At 39.5% G+C, this 25,568-nt stretch overlaps 1 protein-coding gene across 2 annotated transcripts in view; it reads right to left on the reverse strand.

Annotated features, from left to right (window-relative positions):
- Positions 1-1,303: 1,303 nt before the first annotated feature.
- The window catches only part of LOC143209177 (nuclear RNA export factor 1-like), a 165,244-nt gene continuing 140,979 nt past the window's right edge, over positions 1,304-25,568 (reverse strand). Inside the window, exons 2-11 of one of the 2 annotated variants that reach the window (XM_076424519.1) lie at positions 7,468-7,632; positions 7,134-7,388; positions 6,903-7,073; positions 6,387-6,489; positions 6,098-6,291; positions 5,888-6,000; positions 5,460-5,496; positions 5,137-5,369; positions 4,877-5,045; positions 1,304-4,694 (exon numbers count right to left, since the gene is read on the reverse strand). In XM_076424519.1, coding sequence (XP_076280634.1) covers positions 4,245-4,694; positions 4,877-5,045; positions 5,137-5,369; positions 5,460-5,496; positions 5,888-6,000; positions 6,098-6,291; positions 6,387-6,450 — 1,260 coding nt within the window. In that variant the 5' untranslated portion in view covers positions 6,451-6,489; positions 6,903-7,073; positions 7,134-7,388; positions 7,468-7,632 and the 3' untranslated portion in view covers positions 1,304-4,244. Of the gene's footprint in view, positions 4,695-4,876; positions 5,046-5,136; positions 5,370-5,459; positions 5,497-5,887; positions 6,001-6,097; positions 6,292-6,386; positions 6,490-6,902; positions 7,074-7,133; positions 7,389-7,467; positions 11,855-25,568 lie in introns of those variants that run through there. The other variant, XM_076424520.1, reaches the window with a different exon arrangement.

The following is a 25,568-nucleotide window of genomic DNA, read 5'->3' on the forward strand; positions in this document are numbered from 1 at the left end:
TTTTTCGTATTACATTATTATATTCAACTATATAAATAAAAAGCTTACCTTAGTGTTATCAGTATGCGTTCTTCCGCGCTGACACATTCCCTCATATTTGTGTTCGTGTAGTGAATGGCTGGAGAAATAGTTTCTACGAGATGTGTATAAGTTTCTTTGGTCATTCTATAAAATGCCAGAAATTTATCGTCACTCTGTTGCATTTCTCGTGCACCAACAAATAAACGCGTGTTAAAATTTTTTTCTATATACGGATGCACCCATAATTTGCGGTTTCTTTTTCTTTTCATCCGCCGGTACCACAGATACATAAAGCAGGCCTCCTCATCACTAGAACTGCTCATTTTTAACCGACTTCGAAAAAGCAAGATGTTACTCAATTCGATCTGTATGTGCCTTTTTTTCTTCGCTTTCTTTTTTTTTGTGATATGTTTATGTTTATCGATTGCGGCTTTCAGATATTTATAAATTACGATTTGGAATGTGACGGCTGACAGAGATAAAAAAAAGTGTGCAATAAAAACAAACTTTAAAAAAAAAAATTAAACCGACTTCGAAAAAACGTACCAAAAAGTATAAAAAAGTGTGAAATAAAAAAAAACTATTTAAAAATAAAAAACGCTCTAAAAAGTATAAAATAATTTCCATTTAATTTATGTGAATACATACGAACTTAAATACAATACAATCTTTTTGGAGGCGGCGCAAAATTGAAAATTTTCGACACTTGAAATTACGAAAATCCTTAAATTCTTCTAAATACTAATATATTTATATTTAAATAATATATTTGCGCCGCCTCCAAAAAGATTGTATTGTATTTAAGTTCGTGTGTATTCACATAAATTAAATGGAAATTATTTTATACTTTTTAGTGCGTTTTTTCTTTTTAAATAGTTTTTTTTTTATTTCACACTTTTTTATACTTTTTAGTGCGTTTTTTCGAAGTCGGTTTAATTTTTTTTTAAGTTTTTTTTTAAATGAAAACGTGTTTCTTGATGTGTGAAAAACACAAATCGACAGCAATCGACCCGTGTGCAAATGGCAATCGCGTCCGTGAAATGAATCGTACATGACGATCATGACGTACGAACTTCACGACGCGATTACAATCGACCCGTGTATGGACGCCAATCGCGTCCGTCGCATGAAACATACGACGATCAAGACGTGCAAACTTCACGACTCCATTACAATCGACCCGTGTGTGGACGCCAATCGCGTCCGTCGCATGAATCGTACATGACGAGCAAGACGTACGAACTTCACGACGCGATTACAATCGACCCGTGTGTGGACGGCCTAAGAGAAAAGGCAAACAAACGAATAACGAAGTAAGTACAGCATCATATTTTACATACTTAAATACTAATTTATACGCGTATATTATTATTATTATTATCTTTAGATCCCGGAAGAATAAATCGAGGTAAGCGCCGCTACAATTAAACCGACAACCAATGACATTTAGAGAGGATACGGTAAAAGAAAACTGATAATGCTTACTTGATAATGCTTCTTTACCTTTTTATTTACATTATATGTATCTTCAATAAATGTTCTCTATACGAAAAACCCAAATTTATGTATGCAAAGATTTATTCTAGTTAATATTCACTTGTCATGTGTATTTACAGTTTGCATTATGTTCGAGCATTCCTCTCTTTTTACCCGACGAAACTAGGCAAAAACTGCAAAAACCTATTCTTAACACGTACTCGTATATTACAATTCTTTCAAAGCGATCTTAAATACAATACTCACGGTCGACCATTTTCCGCCATTTTCCGTTATATTTGCAGAAATCAATTAGTAAAAAAGATTTTGTTCGTACGGTGGTAACGGGTTTCTATTAGGAATTATGCGCCGAAAGTTGACACGTTCAAGGTTGACGCGAATCGATACAGAGTGTGAACATAAACTATTCTCTCGGATGACCGTTATTCATTTGGTCTGCGCGTTTCTCAGCGTTCGAGCAGCTTAAAAATCTGACGAGAGATCGATGACATATCTTGCCAAAATCACGTAGATCCACATTCCCTGTATATTATGTACATTCTGTTACACATTCGTTAAGTCTGTCGATATTATCCAACGTGCCTTTGTAGCAGAGACACAGGCGGTCATTGCGTTTTCTGTGTAACCAGAGCAAACTGCCACTGCAGAAACTGATTTCTGGATTCAGGAGCAGCTCATGCACAAAGCTCGAGTCAGAATTCATTCTGTTCGATGCTAATCGTTGGTCCATCTATTCGTATTATGATAGAGGGAAAATTTCTATCCTATTCGTCATAGCGCATCGACTGCGTTGCGACAGACTACAGATAGGAAGGGGGACGATGATGATGATAACAGACTTATGACGTTTGCCTCCAGCAAATGGTCTCATATACTCTTTTGTTTCTCTTTTTTTTCACCAACGGTCCTAAACATCTCATTAGGACTACTCTGTTTTTCCCATTTTCTTGATTGCTTTCTCGTCACAGTGAAATACTGCGACGAACTAGGCAGTTTTTCCCAAGAGCAATTGTGGAACAGTTTCAGTGATTGAGCGCCAACTGCAGTCAAGCTTTCTTCCTTGATATGATGAGAGTTCATTTTCTTTCCCGTTAAGTTCGTTTCTTATAACCCAGACACCGACGCCGATGAATCATTTATATTCACACAGTGCATGCACATGGTCTTTAGACATTACGAAAGTGTAACATACTCGGGGTAGAATCACGGTGAATGATTCACACATTACATTTTTATGTACATATACAGTGTAGTGTAGTGTTCCGTAGAAAGCGAATGCAACGCGTACTTTTTCTTTTTTACAAATTGTCCGAAGCTGGTCGATATGTTTCATTATCCTGCATATAGATGAATAATTTCAATATCAATTGATAAAATTCTAGATCCGAGAAAAGGATCTACATTCCCTGTAGGAGATTCTTTTTTTTTTCTTTTCTTTTCTTTACTTTTTATGCAGACTAATGCACTTGAACTGAGATTGTGAGACAAAACTGTGCAACACGTGATTGCAACAAACGAGGTCGGCCAGCATCGTACAAAAATTATGCATTCTTTTTTTTTTCTTTCTTTGTTGCACTGCGTTGCACCTCTGTCATCAGGTGCAGTTAATGGAAACTAATTTCTATTGTGCACATAATTATGCTTATTTTATCTAAGATATCACAATCAGAATTTCTGTACATCGAGCGGGGACACACGATCATACACTGCTTTTATCATACTTGTTCAATAATATTTAATAATTAGCTGATTCGAATCGACATAGGACACGCGATCCAAACGTATATTGGATCCCTGAGACAGCAGGTGTGTTACTATGCGAAGTGCATCATCGATTATTCCGAAAAATAAACATAATCATGTTTGTAAAATCTAATTAAAATAGGCAGTATGTAAATTTCAAGTATGACTTGCACGGCACAAGTGTCGAATTTATGGTTCGATTCTCGTACGTAAAACAATTGACGATTATTCGAAGATGATACGTGATGATGAAATGTGATTCGTACGCGACTCGACCGAACAGGTTCGTCAGAGTAATTAGTCTCGAATGACCTTTTTTCGTTTAACCCGAAAGGTTCATTGTAAATAGAAAAATGAAAGTAGAAAAAAGACGAAAGAAGAAAGAAAAAGGAATATAGCGTTGAATTATATCGCGCAGAAATATTATTCCCTCTTTAAAGAACTTGTTTGTCTACGTCTACGAACCATCATCACTTGATTCACCAAACTTTGTTCTGATTTGGGTACGCATATCATGAGCTGAATGTAGGACAATCGCCCTTTACGATCGTAAACATGAGATTTTTCTTCGTATTCGAAGAAAAAAGAAAAAAGAAAAATTGAACACTCGAATATATTCCATTCGGTTAAAGCGAAAAGAAGCGTGTGAACGCATGAGCTTTCCACGTAAACACTAACGTTCCTAGAAAAACACTTTCCGCGTTCCTCGTGGATGCACAAGCTTCTTTTTCCTTTACCGCGAATAGATATATATCGCTAGGGACAAAAATGAAGATCTTGGGTAATGAAATCGAAGGGAAACATAATTTGATATAACGCGATAAACGCGATAACGCGAAGCGAACAATAAAATAACAAACACCCAATACCTTCGAGTCCTTGTTCAGATCATGATACAGAAGCACCAAGTACCAAGTACCACGCATGCATCGATAACGTAATACAAGTATAATTAGAAAAGATGTTCGAGACACACAGTATACTTATTTCTTAAATGCTTCCGATGGGATCTGTCCTCGTTTGAAAAACTCCTGGAATGCCGCAAGCGCGTTGTTGTAATTCCATTGTACCTCCTCGAGACACTTCAGACTCCATTCTATATTCATATTCGTCTGTTGACTGAGCGTCGCGGTCATTTGTTGTTTCACTGCTTCAGACAATTGCGGTGGAACTGGCTGCTTCAAAGGGGTGGTACTGCTCGACGATGATGCGTCTTGCTGCGTTGGGCTCGACACCTCCTGGGATGTCATCTGAGTGTTCAGGTTCTTCGTTTGAGCGGCCGTTGGATTACCGATATGTAATTGTTCGTTTCGAATACAATAACCAGTCCCTTCAGGTACGATTATAAACGTTCTATTGAAATGACGAAGAACCTGGTCTTTCTTGTCCAGCTCTTTAAAAAGACCCGTGACTGTGATCAACATCATCACTTCCTGAAATGACAAGCGATGCAATTGTTTTTTTTTTTGTCTAAAAAGAAATCGTAGTAGGGAGTGTTTTCTCGATACACATAATTGTCGAGAAAGAAAAGACTGGTCCGAGGGAGAATTATATCGGCGGCGGCGAGGGATACACTATTCTTCGACTCTTTTGCCAAACGTAGAAAATAACTTACCGTCACTAGGCTAACATCCATCGTAAATGTGTTTATATAGTGCATAGTTTGTGGCATTGTAGAAATAAACGAGACCACGGATAATCTTCCTTGCTTCAATAATTTTTGTCTCTTGTTCGTATCGTTTACTCTGTACAAGTTTCTGTTTTCCATAAGGTATCCGCTTAATCTAGATAGAAGCAAAGTTGTTGTTGGTATCGTGGAATATATTTTCAATAAAGAACATATCGGCCGCCGCGCCGCGCCTATTCTCAACTTACTTGTTACTATTGTGGGTATAAGACACGGTCATGCTAAAGGACGCGTGCTCGTCATACGCGTCCAACAACGGTTGACGGTTCTCGCTATCGAATATAAGAAAATATTGTTGCAGAAATTGGCTAGCAATTTCTTGCGCTTCCGCGTTCGCAACGAACATTCTCCGAGAGGGCGGCAACTTATTTCCGTCGTCCGCTACGTCGAACAGGATTGGTTTTGGGAGTTCCATACCATCCTATTTTAATATATAGAGAATATAAGAATAATTACGTATATTTTGTTGATACGATTCGAATCGTACAGATAGAGTTTGATAATGACTTACCAGCCGTAGAAGTTTAGGAAACCGTCTCCGCACGTCGCTAATGTCGGGAAAGAAAAGCCAGAAGCCCGGAAGCTCCAAGTTAGTCGGAATAACAGAAATATTTGCCTTAGTATTGAAGGATACAATATGTAGAAGAAAATTGACACACGGACCATTCAGAACATTCCAGGGACAATTGTTCTCTACTAATCAATTCCTGTTACTAAATTTTAAGTACATTAGACAACACAAATCGAAACTAAATCGGTTCAAAGTACACAAAGCAGTTCTGTTAAGCTGCCCGTGTAGAGCTTTCTTGAGAATGTTTCAACATTTTCAATGGGAACGTAGTAAACATTTCTGGCTGTGTTAGTAGCTTCAGGAAACTATCTACCTGGAGAATTCTTTTATCAAGCGAATAGAGAGATCGTATTAAAACCATACATTACCTAATGTATTCGCTTTGTCGAGTTTTATACTTGTTGCAAACGGGATTTCCAGTTAGCTTCAATTCCTCCAGCTTTAAGTCTTTGATATGATCTATTTGCTTAATGTCCTTTACCTGGAATTATTAACTTTAGAATATAATCCATGTACCTTTGCCTAACATGTTTCACCATAAACAACGACAAAACATTCGTAATTTCGTAATGACTGACCCAATTGTCTCCGATGTATAGTATCTTCGATTTCGAGAACTTTTTACTCAATACATTTAATCTTTCCAACATATGCAATCGGGTTCCGTCTAAATTCAGTGCTTCCAGATTCGGTATGTGTTCCGATGCGATGTCTAATACAGTTTTTAACAGGATAGGCCGAGATAGAGAACAGAAATAGTCGTCGGCAAGATCTAGAATGAATGAAAAATCATGTTTAGTTAACATCATCGATTCGAAATAGGAAAATAGGATAGGAAATCTTTTAAATCCGAAATGATATACCAACCCGGGTCTCTATGGAACTTTGATAAATCCAATGCATTCGTTTCGTTGACATAACGTTTAGACATGACTTGTTTCAGTCTATCTTTCAGTTTACTGCATCAATCCTTTAAGTTGAAAATAAATGTAGACAAGTAAAAAATGTTTTTATGTTTTAGCTAGCTGTTTTATAGTCTTGACTTATAGAGATATTTTACGCTAGATGCAATTATACGTCTGTTGTGTATTGTGGCGAGAACGACTTATGCCGAAATCGTGCCGAGATCGTGTCGAGGGAAAACTACGAGCCCTCACGCGCATTTGTGGCGTGGCCACAATCTAGTCATCGAGATGTGGCTTTCGGCACGCTTCGCTGTATGGGTATTTATACTATGATTTAATGAAACATAAAATGATGGAACAAAGATATGGGTACAAAGATATAACCGTACACGGCGACGACCGACGCGAGACTCCTCAAGTTAGTTGCATGTAATAAGCTCTATAAGGAGATACATTGCATTGTATCATTAATGCTAACCTTATTTAATGTAAATTGCTGTCGATGCACTTCCTTCAGACTGAAAATAACGTAGCCAGACAATTGAAATGCTGGGGATCGAACAGCAGATGGGCCAGCCGGACTTTGAACACTTGGCATAACTAATCGGCTTTCTTGTTTTAAAAACTTTTTAAGAGTTTTATTTGCAAGCTGCGAAACATATCACTGTTTATTGAAACTGTATACGATTGTGCACCAAAATGTGCTTACCTTTTTATAGCAATTGTTGTTACTGCTACTGCATCCGTTACCATTATGAATGTGATATTTTATTTCATGTGTTAAAATTTCCGATTTTGTTTCAAGCGAGTATAATCTCGACAGTAATTTTAATATCTTTATACAAATCCTTTAATTTAATTGTCGGAAAACGCAGGATTCTGTCGCCAGATTCTAAAACAACTAGTGGAGTAGCCACTATGTCCTCCAAATGTCTCATTAAACAAACAAAATGGAGGCATGTATCTAAAATATGAGTATCAAATCAACCAGTGTCTCCACCGCAATGTTTTCAAAAATGTTATTTGACAACAGCAATAATTACTTGTACCATTGCTGCGATAGTACTCTCGTTTAAGGGGCAGAGTGATAGCAGAGACCGTTAAAGAACCACTTTCTTGTAATTCCGGTGATCCAGGAGAGACAGGTTTCAATGTGCCTTCTACTTTTAATCGTTGAACTTCGTTCAAAGCAGCTTGCCGTCTGTGAGCTGTGATGAAATTCAAATATTTCATATCATTTTAAGGCCAAATCTTGGTGAAGGGCGGGAACTGCCACTTGTGCTGGATATTGCGTTCTTCGGCGTTTTCTCCGGACTGTTGGAATTTTTGAATACATTTTCTTTTGTATTTTTTTCATTTCTGTCTTTGTGGCGTGTGGCATCTTCTTTAACTTGTACGAGTTTAAAAGATTCCTCATATTTTTAGTTTAATATTTCTCCACATTTCTAAAGATTGCTTGGGGGGTGGTTCAGCAGTTTAATAATGCTACGATAGTGTTACGATAATGCCGACACTCCACCACAAGCATGTATCAAATTCAACGTTTTGTTAAGCTTTGAACACCACTCTAATCTATCTTCTTTTGTGTCCGCAGAGAGAGAGAGAGAGAGAGAGAGAGAGAGAGATATATATATATATATAACAGGTGCCTAATACACATAAACAGATATTTCGTTTACCAACTTTTAAGGCTTATATGTATATTTTAGTTTGCAAAAATATAAAGTATAATTATCTAATTGTTGTTGTATGAGCATTTCTGATCACAATCAAGCTTTCAGTATCACCAGGTTCTGCGCTTCTAGTCGTCTCAAGTAAAAAAGTGTTGGCACGTGCGCATATATCACGAGAAACTAATCCAACCTGATTTGTGGAAACATCTATAAATGCAATAGATATCATTTTTCACCGGTATCATTTTGCCCAAATGTTTTCCAGAATCTTAAAAACTTCGATATAGCGAAAAGCATTTTGGTACTTAGGTCCTGCCCAAAGACGACGCATTTTAAAGGAAGTGAGATCCAATTTGAAACGTTACAAACAAGCGAAACCAGCTAATGTTGGCACTGTGCAGGACACATCCACCACTACCACTTCATTCGCGCACAATTTAAATGATGAGCCTTCACGCGAAAATTCGGAATCATTTCTTAATATTCATTGTCAGAATTTACAAGACATGCCCAGCACTTCCTGTTCTTCAATTCTGTTATGCGATGACACAGCCCGGCAATTTGCTGGCGCTGGGGGGGAAAAAGGAAATTTTTAATTTTTTTTAGACCCCCCGTGTGGGTACTCTTTCAAGAGGGTACTCAAAAAGGAGTAACCCCACAATTAAAAAAGTAGGGGTTAATCATACTTATAAGGGAAAAAATTAAAAAAGTTAGGGTTAGAAGCGTGCGAATTAGTTTGTAGTGAAGCAGGTAATACTTACTCCAGAGCGAGCGAATAGCGATAAGATAGTTTTTAGAGATTAAATTTTTTGTGAGAGTTTTCAAAGTTGTGTACATATTGTTGATTCTAAGTGAGTTTATTGGACGTTTTAATAAAGGGCAAAACCTTCGAAAGGGTACAAAATCGTACGATTTTCCTTGGAACTGAACACGATTCGCGAACCGACGATGAATACGCGAGATCTCTTTATGATGTTCATCATAAAGACGGTTCCAGTCCCTTAGCTTCTCTACAAATGGGAATGGTAACGCAAGTAGTATTCGAATATATGCATTCAGTATGCATCGGCGTTGTAAGAAAGATCTTCTTTGCCTGGAAATGTGGTTATTATACAAGACACTCCAAACTATCTCCTAGAGAAATTCATATAATCAACGAGAGAATGAAAGCAGTTGACAAGTACTGCCCATCTGATTTTGCAAGGCACCCAAAACCGATCAGTAATTGTGTAGGAGCTAGCATAGCCATGGGCAACTATGATACATAGCTCGACTACTTGGGAAGGAGAGGAGGAAAAAGGAAGGAGGCGTTTCGTCCCAGGCCCGCCAGAGGACTCATCAGTAAGGCTGACTGGCGGACCTTGCCTTAGACGTGGGGATGTCGGAAGTAGGGCTGCAGGCGAGCCGAGCTAAGCTCGAGCTCGACTGGTCGAGTCGAGTCGAGACTCGATTGGTCGAGCCGAGTCGAGTACTCGCACGAAGCGAGCGGCTCGCACGATGCGAGTAGCTCGCATCGATGCAAGCTACCCGCATCGAAGCGAGCTACTCGCGTCGACGTCATCGGCTCGCATCGGTGCGAGTTACTTGCATCGGTGCGAGTTACTTGCATCGATGCGAGTCCAGTCGAGCTTACCGCGGCTTGCAGCGAGCGTGTGATTCGTACGAAATGAACGGCTTGCATCAAGGAATCGACTCGAAATAAATTCAAACGTAATACGACATTGAAGTTCTCGCAGTGCCACGTTTAAATTATTATGTTGGATGTGTCTTATCATGATTATTAATGTATATTTTTTCAGATTTTACAGACTTTGCGAACAGGTTTTAAAAAATTGGAAATTACCAAAAATTCGGAAAAATGCATATTTCCTATTGAAGTTTGGGAAATATCAGGTATATAAAAATTCAATAATGAGATATTGTTAAAACAACCGTTTTTAATTTTTTCCAGAATTTTTTATGTAGTGCATCGTACTTAAAAAAAATAAAAATAATCTTTTCCGATATTTCTTTACCTTTTGTAGGTGTATTATGTAATAGTGAACATTCTTGTATTCAGAAAAATAAAGTACAAACTTTAAAAAATGCAATGCTCTTAAAAAAATAATTTTAAAAATATTTTATTTGCCTATATTTCAATTAATATGAACAATACTTCCAGCAGATACAATTAGTGCAGACGGCAAGGTCTCCCGCTGCGAATCGAATCCCGCTTTTTTTCTTTTTTGTTAACCATATAATTGTTGTAGAGATATATTAAATATATTTTTCAAAGCACCGATCTCACCGATGCGAGAAGATAGCTTACTCGCACCGAAGCGAACGGCTTACACGAAACAAACAATGTATACAATGTATCTGATGTGTAGCCGTGAAATGAGTTTTATTTTAAAGTTTCCAAAGTACATAACTCGTTTATTTATATTAATATGTTAGTTGTGTCCCATCGTGATTATTAATGCATATGCTTTTCAGATTTTCGAATTATGCGAACGTCTTTAAAAAATTGCATATTTTAAAACATTCGAAAAAAATGCATATTTCCTATTGAAGTATGGGAGATAACAGTTTTATAAAAATTCAGTAATGGGATATTGTCGAAATCATTTTTCTTAATGTTTTTCAGAATTTTATATATACCATATATATATATATAGTGCAATGTACTTAAAAAAAATAAAAATCAACTTTTTCGATATTTCTTTACCTTTTGTATGTGTATTATGTAATATTGAACATTTTTAACAAACGTAAAAATGCAATATAAATATTGCTTTGACAATATATTTGAGAAATATCACTACAACAATTATATGATTAAGAAAGAAGAAAAAAAAGTGTTTAACGAAAAAGAAAATCATTCGGTGTGGGATTCTAATCGTATCTGCTGGAAGTATTGTTCATATATTGAAATATAGACAAATAAAATATTTTTAAAATTATTTTTTTAAGAGTATTGCGTTTTTTAAAGTTTGTACAATATAATAATTTAAACGTGGCACGGCGAGAACTTCAATGTCGTATTACGCTTGAATTTATTTCGAATCAATTCCTTCATGCATGCCGTTCGTTTCGTACGAATCGCACGCTCGCCACAGTGCGCCGAACCATTGACAAAAATCGAAAAAGTCACTGCTTCATATCGATTTAAAACAATGTTCATACTATGTCAAAATAAATCAGTTTTTGAGAAAAAGATTTAAAAAATTCAGTAGGAAATTAGTTACAAGCGAATCTGTACGCGAATTTTAGGAAGATCAAATAGTAGACGTTTGTTGTTCAATTAACACAGATCTACATAGCGTATTTGTTAAATTTTCAATATAGGTCCACATGAAGAAGTTGTATAATGCAACTTTTAGTATTTCTTCCACAATTCCGATCATTTGCTATTTATGAAAAAAATTTAATTTAAAACGACGTTTCAGTTTCGGAAGAACTGAACTGCGAATTCATATATCTACTGAAAACCACCAATAAAACAAAATTTTGTTTGTAAATATCGTTTTTTAATGTTTAAATAAATACTATATTTATAATAATATCATATTGTGATTGCTCTCAATATAAATAAAAAAACCCACTTTGTTTCATGTCTCTATCATGAACAGAACAAAAGTTATAGAATTTTGTCCAAGAAACAGGCATTCCGGCGCACTGTGGGTCGGTGCGAGCTGAGCTAAGCTCGACTGGATTGATCGAGCCGGTCGAGTACTCGCATCGATGCAAGTAACTCGCACCGATGCGAGCCGATGACGTCGGCGCGAGTAGCTCGCTTCGATGCGGGTAGCTTGCATCGATGCGAGCCGCTCGCTTCGTGCGAGTACTCGACTCGACTCGACCAATCGAGTCGAGCTTAGCTCGGCTCGCATTTTGCGAGTACTCGAACAGCCCTAGTGTGCAAGCTTTGTCAAAAGGTATTTAAATGCAAGCGGGCTAGCACAACATCGCTAAAACGGCATGTAGAATGCCAGCATCGTGAAGTATATGTCGCGGTACAGCAGCAAGAAGTCCCCACCAGACGCGATGTCACAAATGTGGATGAAAACCTAGTCATGCTGGATAGCAATTCTACAAGGGCGAAAGCAATTACTACAGCCATTGCCTTGATGATCATACGTGATTGTCAGCCGTTCTGCATTGTCAATGATAGCGGATTCAAAAATTTAATTAAACTGTTAGAGCCGCGGTACAATTTACCTAGTCGTATCACTTTCTCGGATACCATTATACCTACCATATATGAGAACGAGAAGGAAAGGATTGCGACGATACTAGAAAAAGATATCGAAACTGTAAGTCAGAATATTTTTATTGAATTATAATAGTGAAGTGTGTATATGTTTTTTGTAATCTTTAATTAATCTTCTCAATTTTTAGACGGAATCTTTTGCTTTCACGACGGATGGATGGACGTCAAGGTCTAATGAAAATTACCTGTCCGTAACGGTTCACTATATGAACAGCAATTTCGTTATACAAAACTTGACACTGAAAATCAGCAACGTCACGGAATCCCACACCGGTGAACACATTCATTCATTTTTAAAGAATACACTGAGAGAATGGAACCTGCATAATGAAGAATTCAATATATTTTTTGTAACTGATAACGCTGCAAATATAATGAAAGCTATACGATTGAATCGTACATGGGAGCGAATTCCATGTTTCGCTCATACATTACAAGTAAAAACATGTTAATAACAATTATTTAACGAAGTAGACATTATCTCAATGAACAATATGTTTTAACGGCTAAATTTAATACTTTTTTTCAGTTGGTTATCAAGGATGCTATTAAGCCGTGCTCAGAATTAGTGACTTTATTAACAAAATGTAGAAGGATAGTTAGATATTTTCATCGGTCGTCGGCGGCCAATCAAAAACTGAAACGTGAACAGTTGGCGCAGTATCCGGGAAGGACACCGTTGAAATTAATCATCGACTGTGAAACGAGGTGGAACTCGCAGTACGATATGTTGAACAGATTAATGAACGTGCGTCGAGCGTTGCATACCGTACTGTGCGAACCGCGGATGCCCGACGCAATCACAAGCCGCGAGTGGGCCGAAATAGAAGAATATTCAACGTGTCTGAAATTATTTAAGGAAGCCACGGAAATCATGACTGTGGAAAATACGCCTACTCTCCCGCGATACATTCCCACAGTCTACGGAATTCGGGATACTCTGATGAACATGCTTGAGAACGACAATCCAAGCGAGATCTCAGTATTAAAAAATAATTTTATAATTGAATTAGGCAGCAGATTTTATTTTGCAACTAGTACGGACAGCTTACTAGTGAGCATGATTTTGGATCCACGAATAAAGAATCGCTTGTTGCCAATTGAGAGGAAAGAACAGGCAAAGGATATTTTAGAGAAATTTGCAAACAAATATAGCAAATCTTCTATAACAAATAATGCAGGCGTTGCAGATGAAAACGTTGGTGAGTGTAAAAGAATCACAAAATTGAGCGAGATTGTATTTAATATATAATAGTATGTACGTATTTTATAATATTTTTTTGCAGAAGCATCATCAATAGAATCATCACAAAGCCTTTTTAGTTTCTTCAAAAATGTTGCTCGGAACGAAGGCCAACCGATTAATATTTTGCAACACCAAATAGAGACATACTTGACGGAAAAACTGATTGCACAGGAATCCTGTATATTAGAGTGGTGGAGACAAAATTCCACACGCTTTCCCGAGTTAGCAGTAGGTGCTAGAAATTTATTTGGCATTCCCGCATCACAGGCATATAGCGAGCGACTATTTTCACTAGCGGGCAATATAGTTACAGAGAGAAGGACGTCTCTATTATCGGAGAAAGTGGAACAACTATGTTTTGTATCTGCCAACCAGAAATCATAGATTGTACTGCAAAGGCATGTATCACTTTTATCAATTATATTGTTATTGTTATCAGAGTATTCTTACTATTATTGTTGTTGTTATTATTATTAATGTTGTTGTTATTCGCCAGTAGAACAGAGACGAGGAGGCGCGCCGACTTCGGCGTAGCGACAATATTGAAGTGAGAACCAAACGGCTCCAACCGGAAGTGTCGCGGAAAACCAGCGGGAGAACGGGTGGTGGTTTTTTAGTGGCTGAAAATCCCACACTACTTGGCAGTGCGGACCCTGCCTCGTGCCTTTTCAAGGTTTTTCCACCTTCCCGCGTTAAAAAAAAAAAAAAAAAAAAAAATTATTGTACTTGCAAAGAATTAAGTTGTAATAAGTATGACTGCTTTTCGTATTTGTGAGAATGTTGGTGTATTATTATTAAATATTCCGTTTTGTCGATCGTAATGTAATTGCTTTGTTTTGATTTTGTTATTATTATTATTCGTATATATCGTTATTATTATTATTGTTACTGTTATTATTGTTGTTATTGTTAATATTGCTATTATTGTTAATATTGTTGTTATTGTTAATATTGCTATTATTGTTAATATTGTTATTTTTGTTATCGTTATCATTAGCATCATCATCACTATTATTCATCTATTTATTCTATCTTACTATTATAACAACGGTTAGTATGACCAGCTCCCTGGTATGACGAATTATCTTAAACACAACATAAGAGTGAGAGAGAGAGAGAGAGAGAGAGAGAGAGAAATAAAGGAAAATTTATTTATGATTTAATACATGTATAATATGTGTCACTTTTCATTAATTACCTTCATATATATATATATATTGTGACGTTGCAAGCGTGCGACGTCACTTCGCCGTTTGAACTCGGTCAAACAGCCGAATTAAGGTCTTTGCACACTATACCGTCACGGCAGGTAACGGCAACGGACCGCGCGGTCAAAAAGGCACCGCGGTGGTGGTCTTTTCCGTACACTACTGATCGGCACCGCAACGTCACTGAACGACACTTTCAGTGGCGCTCACCACTGGCGCGGGCGTTCGCCGCGCCGTAACTGGCCGTAGCGTAACCCATCGAACGACCTTATCCAGACCGTTCTAGTGGTGAACACCACTGCGCTGGCGGCAACTCGTGTCGAGCGAAGATATTTTGCCAAGACACCTCTGTAGGTTCGACGGTAGGGCACCAGTTCACTATACGCAGGTAGACGGTGCGGGTGCAAGTCCGACAATAGTAATAATGTTGGGGCGTACGGTCGAGTTTTTATTGCTCTATGACTGTATTGTAAAGACACGCTGTAGTGATTTGGTTATTGCGGATTACCGGGGTTTGGGCGCAGTTACTTTCGAGTGGCCAGCATTGGCACTGCCTACGCAATCGCTTCTTATTTTACTGTAACGACTACGATTTTATTAGAGGGATGAAAAGAAAATTTTCGAAGCTCGCGCGAGTCGTTTCTTTTCTTTTCCATATCAATGTGCCATTTCGGATATATCCACAAACAGGATCTTGACTTGGATCTATTCTGACTCTCGCATAACACTAGTTTACAAAATGAAATTGATTTTATGTACATTTGATGAGAGGTAACTTTTCCTATGGATTTTCTCCTGCTGAATTCGAAAATAAAGGTGAACATTCTTTTTACGGAACAGCTTTTAAGATATTTTGATTTTTTCAATTTGTTCACTCCTTTTCACTTTAAAAACCATACCTGGAGCTAGATGTGTCCGATTTGGTCGTTCTTGGTACCAAATGAAAGACATTGAAATGATGAGTAAATATGTATAGTGGCATCTTTAATTGGTTAAGCGGTTCAAAAGATATTGATGAAAATAGTCCAGATTTTTAAAAAAATTAAATTTTTAAGCTTATTCTGTGGCAATAGAAACCGACAAAAACGTCCGCTTTCTCTTTATATATACGTAAAGTAAAAAATAACACCAACCAGAAGTAAATCGGCCGAAAAATGATACAGTTATTAGCGATTGAGTGAATAAATCCAAATCCCACATTTTCTGAATATATTCATTTTTCGACAAGTGGCCATGCCGGCAATGGTTTCTTTTGTTCTCACGTTGATGCCACTGCTACAGCGAAAACTTATTTCGTTTTGAATAAAACAACACATTTTTGATTGCAAAAAACATACGAAAGAACCCAACTCTTTTTATTCTTTAGAATATTTTAGTAATAGTTTTGGCTCTTGCTCTGTCTTCGGTTGGTTTTGGGATCCGTTTCTCTCGCGAGGAATGATATGTAAAACCCTTGATAGCATCGCTCAATGGTCTTAATTTATTGGTGAAATCTCCCACCGTGTACTCTCCTAAATGTACATGAAATCAATTTCATTTTGTAAACTAGTGTAATTAGTAGCCCAATAAAATTTCTGTCCTCGACAATGATTACTAATACTAATAGCCAAAAATTATTTCCATCATCGATAGCGGTTCCATATGACCAAAAAGAATTGTTGTCCGTTATAATGGATATTTATCAATCAATGATAATGTCTATCATCGATAAATGCAAATTTAATATTTTCAATTAACTAGATTTCCCGAATAACTTTTGTGAAATCCAACGATTACTGCATTCCTTGTGATAAAATATGAACTTTTTATAAATGATTTTTTTATCAAATTAAAAAGAGACTATTGTTTATGGCGTCTAGATAACAATCATCGCAAAATTGGCAGTATTTTTATGTTATGCGAGTAAAATTTCTTTTATAAATATTTAAAACTTTAAATAACTAACTATAGTATAACTAAAATTGTCATGAATTGACAAATATACGAAATCAACGAACCAATTCTATTGTTTGCGATCTTCATTTTATTCGTTTAGTCGTTTTCCGTTCGAACACCACATCGAGCGGCCGGCAAAACATTCTCGCCGAGAATGTCCCTTTTGCCAAGACGTTGCGCGTCGTGTCGGTGCCAGTCTAGTGCGCGCACCTCCATGGAAACTATATAGAAGAAAGTGAACTGTCGGCGCTTGCCGATATCGTGTGCGCACTTTTTCCCGTCCCGATACGTTGCCTCTCTATCCCGTCTACCTGCTGCGGCGATGCGGCCTATTGTCCGCATCCCCATTGAAATACAGAGGAGAGACCCAAAACGGCCTAGCGGTCCGTTGCCGTTACCTGCCGTGACGGTGTAGTGTGCAAAGACCTTTACGTGTGGACCGGACCGACCTTTTTCGGTTACGTAAGCCACCCGCAGGCCATAAGAGCACTCCGAGAGGAAAATCTTCCGATTTCGTGCACCGTACTAATGCCATCTGTTGTGCGTACGGAGTACGACGTTTCAGGCAATTATCGATCATAAAGAAAGCGTACGAGTCCGAAAAGGTGCCGAAGGATCAAAGACCGAATAAAAGGATGGCCAACGAACAAATCCGGCGCCGGAAGCAGCAAAACAAGTCATCACACACGGGCGAACAAACCCGGAGGCGCCGTCGTGGGACGAAGAGATCCTATAGCGAACAACAGCATGCCCGAGTCCCGCCGCCGTCTCATCCCGCTCAACTAGGATCTCAGCGTGGGTGGTGTGTCGAATTGGCTGCCGAGGATTATGCGAACCGCTCGCCGAGGAAGAGCGGGAATTCAAAGGTCGCGGTAAATTAAGTGGTCGCGTAAAGTCTGGGGCCCTAGGACTTTTTCGTAGTTGCGATCCTGCGACAACCTAGTTGCGTTGCGTACGGCACCTATCGGAAAATTCGGCAATACGCTCGGAGTGGGGGGAACCAGGATCGATGCGTTCCGTCGATGCGGATCGAGGAACCACTGTCGCACAGAGGCTCGTAGAGACTACTCGCGTTTCCGCTTCATATAATCTCGCCCTTGTTCCGAATATCGAATCCCGATCAGTTTCGCGTCGCGGGTGGCTTTAATTTTCCGGATCCAGCGCTGAATTTCGATCAAAGGGCAACCTCCAACGAGGCGTGAGAGGTCCGTCGGTAGCGGCAAGAGCGAATATCGTCAACGGTAAGTCGATTTTGTGATTCCTCGATTCGTTAATCGTGGTGGCTCGTGTTATTCGCGCGAGGACGACACGTGTTCGTCTCGTCCTCGGAGATTTCGTAAGAGCCGAGGCGCAGGGCGCCTCGAGCCTTCGCTCGCGTCCTCCTCAAGGACGCTGTGAGCCTTCGCGACAAGAATTCCCTTAATTTCGTAAATCGGAAGTCTTCCTCGGGAGTTGTGTCGGTATCGAATAAGTCTCGAATAGTCTTCGGTTCGGATAGTCGGCGACGGTAGAAGCGTAGGCGGAATTACGCGTGAACCGCGGCGGTCTACGCGCCTCGAATCCCGCGTACGGCCGTGGATTATCCATCGCACGTCGGCAATTTCGCTTCGTCTCGGACTCTCGCGACAGTCGTAGGAATTGCGCCGTTCATCCGCGCCTCGCGGAATCTTGTATCGACGAACAAATCGAATATTGTACCGTAGCATCGTACGTCCGCGATAGAATCACGTTAGACTAACGCGCTCAGCGAACGATCATCTTCCGCTAAAGTGTACAAGGAGCGCGGACTCCCGGTTCGCGGCCTCGTGGCCGCTCGCCTGTATCTTTTACTTTCGTGACCATTAAAGATTAAGAGCCAATTCCGTTTGTTGATTCTTCACCTGCGAGATCCGTCCTGCCGTGAGGACTGTCCCCGTTATCTCCTGCGCTCGAATCATCTGGCCGTTCGCGTCATTATTTCAGACCGCGTTTCGTGGAGGCTTGACTCTCGGACTCGGCTTCCCCGAGTTCGAGGTCACCAGCGTGTTTCGCGTGGTATTTTCTAAATACCTGGCGCCCGAACTATCGTCGCGTTGTTCGTTCAAGCCTCCACCGAGTTCCGCCTTTGCACCGAGAGGACCGTGTCCGCACGGCCGCGCACGGCCCGGTCTCAGAGCCTATAAAATCTCGGGGTTGACCGTTTTTCGTCGGCCATAAAACCGTTCGAAAAAGGGACAACGTCGCAATATATATATATATATATATATATATATATATATATATATATATATATATATACACATATATATATATGTATAAGTATCATCGTTTGCACTATCAGTATACTTCCACAAATCATAAAATTGTGCAAGGTATTATTTAAATATATCCTTTTGCGTTTTCATACAACCTTCTACAAGCATAAATAATACTGATTATTGTGTAAATTCAGCACAGAATTTAAATACCCACTTCAACTTTTGCAAATTCAGAAAAGACTTCGAGATGAAAATCACTCAAACATTTACAAAGATTACAATATTATCTAAAGAGCAAGTATCACGAGTTTTGAACCTAAACCTGAAGTCCCTTATCTATAATCTATGCTCACACAGTACTGAATGACAGGGCGATGGTAGGTTATAGACTTGCACATACTGGCACGAATATATGTACAAATATATATCAATAATATACAGTGTTTATATATACATTTTTTCGCGAATTTTAGGAAGATCAAATAGTAGACGTTTGTTGTTCAATTAACACAGATCTACAAAGCGTATTTGTTAAATTTTCAATATAGGTCCACATAAAGAAGTTGTATAATGCAACTTTTAGTATTTCTTCCACAATTCCGATCATTTGCTATTTATGAAAAAAATTTAATTTAAAACGACGTTTCAGTTTCGGAAGAACTGAACTGCGAATTCATATATCTACTGAAAACCACCAATAAAACAAAATTTTGTTTGTAAATATCGTTTTTTAATGTTTAAATAAATACTATATTTATAATAATATCATATTGTGATTGCTCTCAATATAAATAAAAAAACCCACTTTGTTTCATGTCTCTATCATGAACAGAACAAAAGTTATAGAATTTTGTCCAAGAAACAGGCATTCCGGCGCACTGTGGGTCGGTGCGAGCTGAGCTAAGCTCGACTGGATTGATCGAGCCGGTCGAGTACTCGCATCGATGCAAGTAACTCGCACCGATGCGAGCCGATGACGCGGCGCGAGTAGCTCGCTTCGATGCGGGTAGCTTGCATCGATGCGAGCTACTCGCATCGTGCGAGTACTCGACTCGATTCGACCAATCGAGTCGAGCTTAGCTCGGCTCGCATTTTGCGAGTACTCGAACAGCCCTACTAGCAGAGTGCCTGTCCCTCTTGTGGCGCATGTCTGAAGTTCGGCCTCCACACGTCGTGTAGTCCTACAATTGTGTGGGGTCGCGCGTACCACTCTGCATCGACAGCATAGTGGGGAGCTGCCGCGCCTGCGCACGACCACTGACGCCATTATCGACGGCACGTCGATCGTGCCGATCGATCTCTTCTTCCTCGTGCTCTCGAACTGTACACACGCGTGATTACTCATTGCTCTATGATTATTTCGATCCGCCATTGTGGCTGGTGGAGCCGTTACAAAGTAATACGGTTTATTGCCTCGTTTAGGCACTGTACAGTGCGTGTAACTTTTCAGTGTTGCTGAATAAATTGTTGATATTGTTTACACTCGTTAATGGTGTCTACAAGTGAGTTATTCCACGTGCTGAGAGTAAGGCTCACCACGTGTGATTCAAGACCATCATTGATCCTTTCCGGACCAATCCTTACAATTGTGATGTATCGGCGCCATCTAGTGGAAACGCCAAGCAGGTTCAGCGCGCGTCCGCAAGTAGTCAGTAACACTCTGCCATTAGAAGTTCAAACAAGTACACTAAAGTAATCCGATGTAGGAATTGTAATCCAGTTTAATAAATAATGTTTAATACACCACAGTAATTTTTTAAACTTCAAAGCGACCGAATTTCGGCAATTTCTGTTGTACACTGGCCCAGTTGTCACATACGGAGTAGTGTCTGATACGGTATATTTACACTTCATGCTTCTGCACATTGCCATCAGAATACTGGTTTCACCCTCCTATGTAAAGGAACATTTCCCTCTTGCAAAAGCACCATTAAAACACTTTGTTGAGTCTTGCGAAGCCGTCTACGGCAAAACATTCTGTTCGTATAATGTCCATCGTCTTCTGCATTGGGCGGATGACGTAGAACGTTTCGGCACCTTGGATTCATTTTCAGCTTTCGTGTATGAAGACAACATGTCTTTTTTCCGAAAATATTTCAGAAAGCCGCGGCAACCTCTGCAACAGTACGCCAAAAGATTGGCTGAACTTGAACGTCATGCTCCCATAGAGAGTGGTGGTGATTCTTCCACCACTCTCAATGCTTCTATGCAGTTCCGCACTAGCAGTGGCGAGGTTTTTTACCGGAAAATTGAATTTGGCAATATATTGTTACGATGAAGTTGCCTTTCCCCTGTGATATTCTGAAGTTATCACAGAGATCGAGTGAAGTCGCCTGTCAGATCGATATTGCGGTATCCGGACAACGAGTTTGTTGATAAGAAGAAGAGAGATGTTAGATCCTCTCGAGTGATTGAGACGAAAGCACACATTATCGATTGTTCTCCTTCTATTGTACATTTAATAAAGTTATAGTTTCGTTTATTATTATTATGTGTTCTCCGGCAAGACCACGCCGAAGCCTTCGCAACATTGGTGTCAGAAGTGGGATTACGGGAGATAGCACCGCAACAACATCCACTTCGGGAGTAGAAGCGATGATGTTGCAGACGCTTTTCGAAGCCCTCCAGAGGAACATTTCGGGGCAGTTTCAAGAGCAGCAGAAGATCTCAGAACAGAGATGGGAACAGGAGAGGACCCGGTTTGAAGAGACGGAAGCAGAAAACAGGGCCGCTCAAGCTGCGAGGGAAGCTGCCTTGGAAGGACGTTTCGGGATCCTGGAGGCTCAGTGTCAGGTGCTCTCGCAAAATCTACACACGCTTGTACAGCCGCGATTAATTAACTCTACCGAGAACCGTGAACCTCAAAATGAAAATATATCTGTTCTTAACGGGTCTACGTTTCTGGTTCTTCCGCTTTCGCAGCAGGATCCTCCGCACGATACGGTGGGCGGGTTTCGTAGTGTTTCAGAGTTAGGATATACCGTGAAACCGCCTAAATTCGACGGTAAAGCTTCGTGGGAAGAATATCGGATTCAGTTTGACACGATAGCTCGCGCGAATAGATGGGATGAACCGAGGAAAGCTTTGGCCTTAGTTGCATCTTTGGAGGGCCCTGCTCGAGGAGTGTTGACGTCTCTTTCTGTGGATAAACAGAATGACTTCCAGACGATAGTTTCGGCATTAGAGTTCCGTTATGGGATAAAAAAATTTTCGAAATTTAAGTTACGTGAAGTTTCAAAATTACAGGCAACGGAAAGGGGAGTCGATTTCTGAGTTGGCGGCAGAAATTGAGAGGCTTGCTCAAACTGCATTTGACGAATGCCCTTTCGAAAGTAGGGACAAACTCGCGGCCTCTCAATTTGTAGCAGCATTGGCCAACGAGGAGATCAAGCGAATATTGAGACTCGGTGGTTTTACATCTCTGAGGGCAACGGTTATTAGAGCCCTAGAGATTGAAGCTGTTGAGTCCATTACTGAAACCTCATATAAAAACCGAAACGATCGCTACAAACCTTATTATTTTCCGGAACGAATTATCCCTGGAAGGAGTTGGAGAGAACGGGAGAGCGATCGAAGACCGGAGGAGGCGTTTCGTCCGAACAGGAGCTACCAGCAGAGGTCGAGTTTCGTGAATCGGAATACAACGAATATCAACAGTAATAGAGAAGATCGACCCAGGGAGTGTTGGAGTTGTCGGCAGCCTGGACAAAAGTGTTCTGAAAGCAGAAGGATTGTCCGAAGAGGCAAACGCAGAAGATGGGAAACGCAAAGAAGTCACAGTAGAGGGGGAGACTGTGACTTCTTCTTCTTCTACCCCCGTCGTGCTGAAGACTTACTTGAAGAAGAATTGTACGGCCATCGAGGGATTCATCGATGGAGAATTGACTTCGATAGTAATTGACACAGGATCGAGTGTGAATCTTTTAGGGACAAATAAGTTCAGTCCCAAAAGTAAGCTTGGCGCGGCGGAGGGACTTCCGGAAATGAAAATTGTGTCCATTTCTGGAGAGAATTTACCGATTCAAGACAGGTGCAGATGTCTGGTTAAAATTAACAGTTTTGAATCGGAGGAAGATTTCTTCGTAATTAATATGGCGGAGGAGTGTATTTTGGGAAATGAATTTCTCCAGAGACACGCGTGTGGGCTCGATTATTTGGCAGGAAAATTACAAATAGCTGGGAAGGAGGAGGTCAGCTTTATTGGTCGAGGGATGAAAAATAAGGCAGAAGTAACTTTATTGGCGAAGAAGAAAGAAGTTACTCCGGAGGAGGAAAAGGTGGTTTCACTTGTGCCGAAGCATTTAAAAGATCTTTTCCAGCGACCAGCGGGGGGAGTAATGTTACGATGAAGTTGCCTTTCCCCTGTGATATTCTGAAGTTATCACAGAGATCGAGTGAAGTCGCCTGTCAGATCGATATTGCGGTATCCGGACAACGAGTTTGTTGATAAGAAGAAGAGAGATGTTAGATCCTCTCGAGTGATTGAGACGAAAGCACACATTATCGATTGTTCTCCTTCTATTGTACATTTAATACAGTTATAGTTTCGTTTATTATTATTATGTGTTCTCCGGCAAGACCACGCCGAAGCCTTCGCAACAATATTATTATCAACACAAGATCGCGACAATTGCTGTATTTTACGCGACGGCTCGATTTGCATTGTTTCGTTAATTTTTCCCTATGAAAATACTTTTAGATTAGGCGTAAAACGGTTTCACGACGTAGATCCGTTTTATAATGTTGATTATTAGTTCCCCGATTTAGGAATGTTTAAATGTGCTACTGTTGGAACTAGAAAACTACATTACCGATTAATCGCGACATCTGCAGTATCGATGAGTAATTATGTATCATAATGCGTACGTGAGGAATCCAACCTCTCACTCTCTGTACGACCGTGTGTGCGAACCATGGATATAGGCACGGTGCATTATACAGGTGTGCCGACTTAGCATTTCTGTAATGCTGAAATTTGGAGGCAGATGAGTCGTAATTCTCTGGCCGCCGCCAGACGGCGCATGGTTCCAGGTACCGTACGTGTGCGAATGAGTGTGATTGTGTGTATTATCTCATTCGTACATGTACAGTACCTGGGACCATGCGCCGTCTGGCGGCGGCCAGAGAATTACGACTCATCTGCCTCAGTTTTTTGAGGGAAGTCGGCACACCTGTATAATGCACCGTGGATATAGGAATATAGGGATGGAGGATGTCGTTGCGGGGTGGAAGTCATTTTCAGGAGGGGACGAGGTAGAAGCATGGATCCAAGGGTAGAAGTTGCATCTTTTTCATTGGCTGTGTCCGGCGCAAGCGCAGTACGTCATTATGCATGCGTTACATCATGTATACATATAGGAATATAGGGATGGAGCGTGAGCTAGCATTATGGGCAAGGGGGTCATTTTTCGATAACGGCAAATAGAACGAGGGATTAAAGAAAACTAAAATTAGAGAATATAGAAAGGAAATTAAAACGTGCAACACGAATTAAAGAACATACTAATTTTACATAAAAAAAAAATTTCTTATTTATATTTTAAAATTATTATTTTTAGTAAATGAATAGGTGTTATATATTTAATAATTAATAGGGATATCATAAATGTAATTTTTTCTTATAGTATAATTAAAAATAGGGTACAATAAGTTTTTACACATAATAGGTTTATATATATATATATATATATATATATATATGTACAGTACTCTAAAGAAGACGATAACTTTTTTAATATAGCACTATACGATTTGAACTGTTTTGGGAAGCTAGAGCAATTATTTTACAAAAGGATGTGAAAAGAAATTTTTTCAAAAATTGCAATTGATCGAAATTGTTGAAAAAATACTAAGAAATGATTATTAATTTTTTTATGTGGGCCTATATTGAAAATTATTTATTTCTCCGCGATTTCCTAGATTTCCTCAATTTCTCCGTTCTGGCTGCTGGGCTGCACTAAAAGGTTATGTAACTGTTGTCACGTCCGGTGGTCCAACCGTCATTAATAAATAATAAATAACCACAATACAAATATTCCCTAACTCTATTTAATAATTTCTTTAACTAATGTTGCGCAAGAAATAGAAATAAAATATTGTAATCATATACTAAGCGAATAAACCGAAATATAATACGCGAGCGAGGTTAAATAACAAAAGCAGCTGCAGGCCACCTACAGCGCAAAAATTACAAGAAAACCACCCAAGCAAAAATTAAATACCAAGAAGACCAAGAACGCAATAGAGCTGACACATAGACCGAAAGCACTCCGGAAGAACGCGAGAAACGGAGGATCCAGCTGAGAGAGAGAAAGACACAGGAATAATTCAACGAATAAAAACTGCAGAATACGATTATGATGACAAGTGAAAACCGAACCAACTCCACAAGGATTTGGGGTAGAACAAAAGATAGAAGAAAATATAAAAACGACGACACCTCGCCAGCGTGGCAGTAGTAATAAAACCAGCAGTCGAGTAACGAGTCGTACTATTATAATCTCAAACAATATTTGTGAAATACCCGCGATTCGATAACGTTCGTGATTGTACAAGTGTGTGTTACCAAAACAAACTCTAACCGAACCCTAGAG

This window comes from Lasioglossum baleicum, chromosome 5 (genome assembly GCF_051020765.1).
Source record: "Lasioglossum baleicum chromosome 5, iyLasBale1, whole genome shotgun sequence".
Classification (NCBI taxonomy): Eukaryota; Metazoa; Arthropoda; class Insecta; order Hymenoptera; family Halictidae; genus Lasioglossum; species Lasioglossum baleicum.